This window comes from Chelon labrosus (assembly GCF_963514085.1).
Source record: "Chelon labrosus genome assembly, chromosome: 18".
In the NCBI taxonomy this organism is placed as follows: domain Eukaryota; kingdom Metazoa; phylum Chordata; class Actinopteri; order Mugiliformes; family Mugilidae; genus Chelon; species Chelon labrosus.
The window spans coordinates 11,139,816-11,149,757 of NC_140351.1; the positions used below are offsets into that span (position 1 = coordinate 11,139,816).

At 42.7% G+C, this 9,942-nt stretch overlaps 1 protein-coding gene across 1 annotated transcript; it reads right to left on the reverse strand.

Moving 5' to 3' along the window:
* Window positions 1–59: 59 nt before the first annotated feature.
* Window positions 60–9,320, reverse strand: LOC311503286 (alanine aminotransferase 2-like). The gene is made up of 12 exons (XM_084565926.1): window positions 9,079–9,320; window positions 8,809–8,991; window positions 5,594–5,683; window positions 5,098–5,206; window positions 4,763–4,896; window positions 4,067–4,301; window positions 3,781–3,860; window positions 3,020–3,156; window positions 2,425–2,599; window positions 1,026–1,181; window positions 831–943; window positions 60–654 (listed from the first exon to the last, which is right to left on the reverse strand). The coding sequence occupies exons 2-12, from the start codon at window positions 8,953–8,955 to the stop codon at window positions 564–566; spliced, it is 1,467 nt and encodes a 488-aa protein (XP_084422052.1). The 5' UTR covers window positions 8,956–8,991; window positions 9,079–9,320; the 3' UTR covers window positions 60–563.
* Between the last annotated feature and the right edge of the window lie 622 nt (window positions 9,321–9,942).

Consider the following 9,942-nt stretch of genomic DNA (forward strand, 5'->3'; position numbering starts at 1 on the left):
TGGTAAATTAATTCAAGTCAGGCTGGGAAATGGCAAGAATCAGTACTGAATATAGTTCATAAAATAAGCGTTAGTTTAATCACATTTAAGAACAATTTAAAAATTATACAAATGGCTCCATTCTGAGACACCCCCAGACAATATCTGTCAATATGGTGCAAAGGTTTATCAAGTAAACATCTAACATGTCAATGACTATTTGGCTGCGTTCACCTTAACACCTGTAGCATCTGTAGTAAGAGTACGGATGAAAGATCTGAAACACTATTGATAAAGATCAGCATTAAGACATATTTTTAAACAAACCTAAGAAAGTGCGTCATGTAGTGACATTCCTTACATCTTCACATGCTGTACGTCCCTAGGAACAGGAAGTCTGTCTTAAGAAATAAAATTTTCAAGAATTCTGATGAAAAATAAAACCTGATCTAATGTTTAATACAGTCCTTGAGGTGAGAGATTGGTACTGCAAACGGCTGCTGCCTCGTTCACACGAAGGCACTGAAAGATACTGGCACTGAACAAGTTGTTTGTTGAGATATAATCAGAAGGTGGGAGGATCGTTAGGAGAACTCTCGTGTGAACCGTGTGTGGAACTCGCTGATCTTCTGCAGCACCACCTCGAGCTTTTCAGCCGGAGGCAGGATGGTCATCCTGGACGGAGGAGGATGGGCGTGTGTTAAGACAGTGACTTTGCTTCAACTACAATTTTGCCTATTACATGTTAAGAAACCGACTAACACAAATAGTTTGGATTAAAATGGCTGCATGTTTATTGTACCATAACGCTAAATTTAGGAATCCAAGTCTGCCAGTTTAACTGCACTAACCTGAAGTGGAAGGTTCCTTCTCTCTGGCCGAAGCCACTTCCTGGCACCAGACAGATTCCCTCCTCTTCCAACAGCCTCATGCAGTAGTACATATCTGGGACCTGGCCTTCCTCCTGCAGAAACAAATACTTTAGCACATGATGGTCTGCATAGATGAGTAAATAAGAGGACGCAGGGTGAGTGTGTGGAGCAGACCTTGGCTTTGACGATGGCCTTCTGAGGTAGAGTGATGCGGGGGAAGGTGTACATGGCTCCTTGGACTGGGTTACATTTGATACCAGGTACTGTGTTGAACATCTTCTCCGTCAGCTTGGCCTTGTCTGCCAAAGCTTTCAACACGGCTGTTTTTTCCTGGAAGGAAAGCAAACAAGAAAACTGTCAGGGGGGCAGTTGCATGAATCCGCCATGAAATACTCTCTTTGCGTGTCACACTCAAACAGCAACCTGCAGGGCTGAGGAAGTGTAGTTCCTCAAATGACTCTCCAAAAGGGAGTAAATGACTGACTCCCTTCAAATAAAAATCTTCACAGCTTTGTACAAAAAATTATTGGAAATGTTCCTCTTCCTGACAACTGTACCGTGTGGATTTTTGTGTAACACGCCCATTATATTTTAAATTATATGAAGTCTTAAAGTTATACACGTGTTAAGGTGTGGTCTTTAATGTCACAGGTGGCAGGTGGCAGCCCTCAAATGTTGTAAGCTGTTGGCTTTAATATGATCCAGACTCTGAAGTGATCATCTGAGCATTTGTTAGTTTTTCTTCCCCCTTGTGGCCAATCGAGGCATGACAATGTGCTCCCACACTGACCCATTATTTGAACTTTGCAGAAAACACAACACAAGATGCCACTGGAATAGATCTACCTTCTTCTCCTTTTTATGTTCACACACATATATAGCAGATGATTAGAGTCAATGTGTTGTTGTAACTATAGGCTGTACTATTATTCTCCTTTTATAAGATAAGATAGTCTTTATTGTCATTGTAAAGTCACCTATACGACTAAATTAATACAGGTACAAGGGAAGGCGACTAAAAACACAAGAATATAAAACATTTAAACATGATGAAAATGCTCAACATTAAATGAGGATTATATTTGTCCGAACTGCTGAAACATGCAGTTGGATGGCGACAAATCTCTCTACAACCAAGGACTCATATTACCTAAGAACAGACAAATGACCATCAACATAATGGCTTCCTCTCTCTACCACACAAAGCTTCCACCTATCTGTGGGTCCAGTGGACACAGACTGCCCACATTACAGCAGCATGCATTATATATGATACTCTTCACAAAGCTCAAACTCCTTTTCCAGCTCTAAATTATACGTTGGGATCTATCAGAAAGCACCGTGCAGCAGCATTTTTTAGAAGATTACAGGATTCACAAGCTGATTATTTATAACTGGCTGGGTGCTGTGTGAGGACTGTACAGCACTCAATACAGGCTTTGTGTGCACAGATTATATGATGTGGTACATTTGAGTGTTGACATAAGCGAATTCTATTTGCTTACACCCAGAAGATTTCCAGGGTGTGTGTGTGTGTGTGTTTGAACTGGTGAGGTGTGTGCGCTTTTCATACCTTCATAAACGTGGTGTACGAGGGCTCTTTTTCGTTTGGGGGGTTCACCACAAGGTCCAGGAGAGCCTGTCCGGGCACAGGGGGGCACAGACGCACCGACACCAGTTTGGTGAGTTGGGCCTTCACCTCAGGGTCCATGTTGATCACCTCCATGTAGCCTCCACGGAATCCACACCTGGCAAAGCAAACAGAGGAAAGACAAAAAAACAAAGTTTACTACTACTGAAGGTGATGTACACGTCAGTACCCGGTAGTAATTCCAAAGTATACTTAAGGAGTTTTCTTGTTTCGGATGATGTGAAACAAACATCTTGGGGGCCGTAAGAGGGTTTTACTTCCCTGGCTTTAGTCGGTGCATTTGCTACTTTTCTTGACCATCTAATGACACCTTCAACACCAGCGTGAATAAAAAGAACAGCAAACTCAGTGAAAATAATGTTTAACCATGGGCACAACGCATGCATGTGTGTCAGTGTGACAGACTCGTATATAAACAGCGTCTTGGCACTGGACTAACTTAAAAACTCTGCAACCTTTAAGCGGAAACGTATAAATGAATGACTGTGTCTTTCACGCACACTAGCACGCTACTCACTCTCCCATGTAGCATTTGGAGGTGGAGTGGAACGAGGCCATTTCCACTGTACTGGAATACTCTGGTCCCATCTCAAACAGCACTTTCTTAAAGGAGTGGAACTTGCAGCCTTCTGCATAGACATTGTCCTGGTAGACCTACAATAGAAAGACAACTTGAGCAGAGGACCCTATCAAAACACGTCATTTTATGCATAAAAACACTGTACACATAAGAATTAACTGAAATGTGCAGCATACAATTAAGTGTAGGGTTTGGGTTTGTGCATATGATGTATTGTTTTAGATGTATTCTTATATAATGAGTGAGTTTAATTTGTTATTTTTGTATTTGTTTGATGTACCTGATTTACTTTTCCTTGTCTTGTGCACCGTAACATTAACAATACGCTGCTGTAGCATGGCAAACACTCCCAAGGTGGGATAAATTAAAGGATCATCTTATCTTAAATCAGGAACATTTAACATAAAGAGACACCTGAACACGTAGGATTTCTAGAAGATCTTCCATCTTCCAAGTAGCTTCTTCAGTTTTGACCGGTAGAGATTTTAGGTTTTTATTAGAAACATCTGTGGGTGAAACTGCACGACTTGGGTCTGTTCTGCTTTATGTGTGGCCTAAATGTTCTAAGTCTATTATAAGTCAGAGATAAGAATTTTTTTATGTTCACCTTATTGTCAATGATTAGTAATTTCTTTTATTACAACACAGAACTGAGAGTGAAACACTTCTCAATAGAGGAAATGACATTTGTGAATTACTTCATCAGCCATGAGGAAGAGATGCTCCTCTTTAGCAAATCGGATCACATCTTCAATGCACTGCCTGCTCTGGACCTGACCTGTAACACAGGACAAAGAGTGGGACGATTAGAAGAGATGTGTAAAGACAAATGGAGAAGCTCAAAATATGTTTGAGCTTCTGTCCATTTCATTTTAAAGACACTGATTTTCTGTCCAAATCATATCAGACATGTCACATGTAAGTCGGTGCTTGCGCAACATCGAAATTTCAAACTTTCATTTCGTAAAAATACACCAGGCATACCAGTGGGGTTTCCGGGGTTGATGATGCAGAGGACACGAGGATTGCAGTGCTGCCTTGCTTCGGTCAGTGCCCTTTTGAGCTCAGAGACGTCCAGACTCCAGCACTTGTCCTCGTCCAGGTAGTAATGGATCTGCACAGCACCAAGTTCTGAAAGAGCGGCCGAGTACAGAGGGTACTGGGGGATGGAAATCATCACTCCTGTGCGGTCGCGACCCTCACCGCACACCAGCATCGTCTGGGATTGAAAAGTGTGGAGAGGAGATTTTGGAAAATATATTTATGCTGATTGTCAGAATTTTTGTGCAGTGTACATTAAGAAAAGGAACAGGTACATAACCAATAGGCCTGGTCATTTAGCAGACAGTGATATTATGGAAGACTGAGGAATAAAAATGTAAAAACTTATGTGTACACACTGTGTACACATAAGTAACAGGAACTTGCAGTGCAGTAGTTGAGTTTATCTGAAAGCTGTTCAGGAGCCTGATCTGGTTACGTAAAAGTGACAGTGACAAAGGTCTATGGGTGGAGTGAAGTCATAAATGTGCAAAGTGCAGCCAAGTCTATGATTAACAAAAGTCAAATTGAGAACATACTCAAAATGTTCTAACGAAAGTGTGTCTCTGGCGTTGACATGAAGGACAGGATCAACTCATAAAACAACTCGGGGAAGATAATAAAGAGAGCAATACACACCACAATGGCATCACTGGCCCCAGTGGAGAGGTAGATGTTGTCGGGGTCAGAGTGGATGCCACCGTCTCTATTCTTTATGTAGTTCGCCACATTCTTGCGTACGTACTCAATCCCCTGGCTGGCGCTGTAAGCCCCTTAAAAACACAACAGTGAACTTTGATTTAAACTTAACGTTGCATATAGCGGCTGACAGTGGTTTTTCTTCAAATAGTGTTCCAGTCTGTCCAAATTAATTATTAATGACTAGACAAATGGAGGTTGAAGCTAGTGACGTGTGTGTAGTGGAAGAAGGGGGTTTTCAACTTGATTAGTGGAGAGAGGGGGAGTTGTCTGACCTATACTGCCGCCTCCGCAGGCCCCGAGAATATTGCGCGCTCGTGTTTTGGCATCCTCTGGAAACTTGTCGTCTTGTAGGAGTTCAGGGTAAGCGCACAGAGCCAGGACCTGTATCCGACATTAAGAGGAATCGTGACGCATTCAGTATACTGTCAAGACCGTAGACCAAGTATTTGGACATTAGTTGTTTTCAAAAGAATAGTGTGTGTAGCACAGGCCTGTTGACACTAATTGCAAGTGTCCACATGGAGTTGGAGAAGAAAAGTTGCAGGGTCTTGTTTCAGCTTTGTACAAAAGGGCTCATGTTCAGTGTCTGAGTGGTGACTGAGATTTATCGGCAACCATTTAGACTGAATTAAGTGGTAGCCTTGAATGTGCTATCCAAATACTTATGGTTGTCAATGCAGAAAGCACAAGTGTATATCCAACAGTAATTATATATGCTAAACAAACCCTCAAAAGACTTAAGGCAAGACTGAACAGAGATGGTCTAACCTGTCTGAGAAATGTGATTGGTTTCTGGCCCATGGCATGGGCGTCACCGATGTTAGCCCTGATGACTTCTGTAAAAGGTTTCTTTGCACCCTGAAAGGATAAAGGATAAAGGAGTTTAATTCTGATCAGAAAATACAAAGGCAGTGGGGAACAAGGAAGAACGTCATGACTTTTAGTGGCAGCTGTTAAGCAGACAAGCTGTGTCTGCACATGTGAAAAGGACGCGTCTGTGTTGTTGCAATCTGATAGGTTCAGAATGTAAAATCAGATCACAGTGACCCTTTGGTCCCGTCAGCACCCACACACGTATCCTCGCTCATTAGCACACTTTTGTTTTACAAAGACCCTGGCACGGAGACTGGTTTGGCCTGTGGTGCAGAAGAGCAGGCCAGGGAAAAGATGACGCTGCTGGGACCCACAGAGATGCAAACCCCTCACTGTTTGTGGCTGGCTGGGTATTAATGAAGAATTTCTGGAATCACAGGAGAAGCTTGATTTTTTTGCATTTTTTTTTTCCCGGTCATCCAAATCCTTTCCGTCCACCCACTGTTCATCTCCATTTAATCTTCAAAGCCCTCTTCATGTCTTTGACCTAAGTGAATCATGCCAACTCTGCTCTGGCGCCTGGACGTCTGTTTGTTGCAACATGCTGCACCTGTTGCTGCTTATAACATTTAAATAACCATAACTGTTCACTTGGCTTTCACAAATCCTTACCTAAAAGAATCTCAGGAACTTGTTTTGTTTTGTGTTGTGGCGCAAAAGCTGCTGCTCCTTTGGTTGAAATCTGCCTCAGGTGCGTTCAGAGTCATAAATGCAAACATGTAGAGGCAGATCTCAATTGAAGGGCTGATTTCTGAGTAAAACTAACAGAAAGCTACAGCTGACGTTTAGTAACCCAAACATACAACTAAGGCTAAAACTACTACATAAAATTTCCCACACTGAATGAAAGAGGACAATGGGGTGGCATTACATTACATGCTACTATCCAGGCCAACCAGTTATCGCGGATCTTGCCTAACCCAGCCTTTTCAGCTCTCTGTCTGTCCCACTCAGTTTCTTCATGCAGAAAGACTGTCGTCATGAATCTGTGTATTGACATGATAAAATACTGCGCCTCCAAGGGCACAGGGAGAATTTTACTTGACTGAGTCAATATTATCATTTGAGTGTCCTTGACTGATGGCGTGAGCGAGCTCTCCAAGGTTCTTTGGGCTAGAATTAAATCAAATAAGAGCCTGTTTGAATTCTAAGTAACTGTATGCAGCACGTTCTCTCTTTAGTCATGATCCCGTCCTTATTCACGAGCAACAAAGAGGCTGCTGTTCTCCGGGTAAAACGGGAGCCAGTTAGTTCCCCGGCACGGCACCGTGTTCTCCTGCTCAGTCAGCGCCAGGCGCTGATTGCACAGACCAGCGAGCTAGGCCAAGACATCCTGTGGGTCAGCAGGCTTAACGGAGCTTTGCCTGACAAACATCCCGAAGTCATATTTCATGTAAGATACAGTTCCTTACTAGTTCTGCTGCTCAGTTGTGCTAAAGTAAGTGGAATTGTACTAATTCAAGCTCTAACTGGTGCTAACAGAAAAATACTCTGCTAATTTGCTCATGTGATTTATCTAACCATTTCCAATTAAATGCAGTCACACCCTTCACTCAGAAGAAAGAGAGAAGGGCAATATGAAAGAACTGTATACAAGGTGGATCCTTTTCCCCCCCCATTCTCCTGCTCTATTGTCACCTCTTTATTGTCAGAGATAATGCAGACCTGCCAGCAGCCGAGATCCAGGCCTGAATTAGCTTACTGCAGTGCAGCCAGAGTCATGCCAAATGTCTGGGAAAGGATTTATAAGGGTCATCAACACACCAGCGCACGCATGCACAAACAGATACTTGCACAAAATCTGCTGAGCCGCCAGCAAAAGTGTTGCAGTCACAGATTTAACAGGAAACACACCCGAGGATGTCTACTGCAGCCGTACAAACTCTCCTAGCCCCTGGATGGACTTCACATTGTTAGCACTTCTACAAGTAAGCTGAACAGGTGATCAGTAAAAGAGAAAACCTTTCAAACAGTGTTTGTTGTTTTTTCCTCAGGAAAACTGACACTTCTGTCATAACTCTTATAATTCCAATAAAATCAAAATGCATGGCTTTTGAGCAAATTATTCAAGTCATTCATCTGGTCTGCTTTTGGCTTTCCCTTTACAATAAGATTTAATAATAATAATAAAAAACTACCAAGAACTGCAGCACATTCTTCAGAACCGATTGTAATGAACCTCTGTGCAGAGAAATGCCTCTGAGGCTGCCGGGCCTCACAGCTGCAGCTTAGTCCAATGAACTCTCTCCCCAGCGTTGAGGAGGGAGCTGGGCCAACCCAGAGAGACAAAAGAGGACAGAGAATGCACCCTCTCATCTTACGTAACAACCCTCCACAATATACCCATCCTCTGAATATCCTGCAGCCACCTCAGGCTAGAAGAGACCGAAATGTACTCAAAGATTGAAATGTTCCCTCCAGCTACTCACGTGTCCCTTCAGAGCACATATCTGCTGAGGGGGTTTGCGTTACAGCTTTTAAAAGACAAGCCTGCATGCGCTCCCACTGGAAGCAAGGTAGATCAATATTACTCCTGTCAAATACCATGCGAGTTGCTGGAAGCAGAACGTAACACGCCGATCATGGTTGCCACGCAAGGGCTTTAAAAGCTGGTCTACTCTCTGTCACCTTATACGTCTGGGTTACAAAACACCGTATCTCAAGGAAACAGAACGATTCCACCGTGCCAAAATCCACTAAGAAGCCCGTTTGAACGTTTTTTAGCAGCGTTTGAACAGAAGGGGCATTTCCAGGTGTTCAGAGGAGTCAAAATACAGCTGTGGTAAAAATATTTCCCAGTAAACTGCTGTTGGGTAAAGTGACATTCCAGCTGCTGAATTGTGCAACAGCTGTACGGCTAATAATCCATTCACCATGCCTTCAACTGCCTTCAACTCCCTCACACATATACATGAACTGTTTGCTCAGCTTTAGTTTTTATGTCAAAAAAAAAAACCTAGATGTGATCCGAAAAGTGAGGCTGTCTCAAGAAAACAACTTGTCTCTACTCCTCCCGAGTGCCACATCAGCGTAAAGTTTACAAAAACATTATTTTAAATGTTTTTTTTTGTTGTTGTTGTTTTGCGTTGCAGCCCCGCACTTCACTGTACCTCTTTCAGATCCTTCTCGATCTGCATCGCCCGCTGGACGATGGGACCACGCACCGCGTACTCGACCCGCTTCACATAGGGGTTCATGTTGTCCAAAGTCAGCACCTTGCCCCGGCTTGGGACCCCGTTCACTGCTTGCTGGGACATTTTTGTTCGCCGTTTTCCGCCACTGAAGTGGAGTATCTGAAACGTAAAACAAACACATTATGAGAAACACAAAGAATGATTAGAAAGTTGGTGGCTGAGCAGATAAGGGCTATCGGCGGTTACCAGTTGTTCAGCAGGGAAAGTGGAGTTCAAGTCAGCCCGGCTGGTGTGTTTGCTCTCCCTGCAGTCCCTCTGAGCTCCTATTGACAGATGAGAGCCACTCGGTGTTCATATTCAGGCCACAGACACGCCTTCGCTCGCTTCTGCTCACGGTTGGCTGGATTCCTTCAGCAACTTTGCTCCTGGCTTTAGCGTGTCAAAGGACGCCTTTACGGGCTGTCGGAAAACATAACTACTTCGGGAGACTTTCATGTGCTGCAGTACAAAAAAAACCCCAAAACAAAACAAAACATGTTTTTTAAGCTTAAGACATTTTAGATATACTAAGATGATTCAATTGCCAAATCAGATTTGTCGAAAAAATCTGATTTTAAGGTTATTTATTATCGTTTAAACGTGTTGCCATAGGCGACAGAGGCATTCTGGTATTCTTTAGCAACGGTGTGAGTTGAATAATAATAATAATAAAAAAATAAATAAAAATAAAATCAGTAAACAAACTTCTTAGCGTAACTTAAAACACCAGCAACATTTGCATTTGGAGTCACGCTCGGTCGCCTAAACGTGATTAATGACAAAAGTAGCTAGCATTGAAGCTAGCTATTAAAACCACCTTTCAACGGAGCTACTAGCTACGGCTAACATGCTAACAAACGGTTGATGATTCATATCCACACAAGGACTGGGATTTATTTATACACTGGTATTTACCAAAGTCGTTTTAAACCACATGGCAAATATAAATACAAATATTTACTTACTCTTTCGCTCCATTTTGATCTCCATCAGTATTTAGCATATAAATGCTACACTAGTTCACCTTTTTGTCTCTAATTAAGTTAGCACTGTTTGAAATGGTTTTGTTAT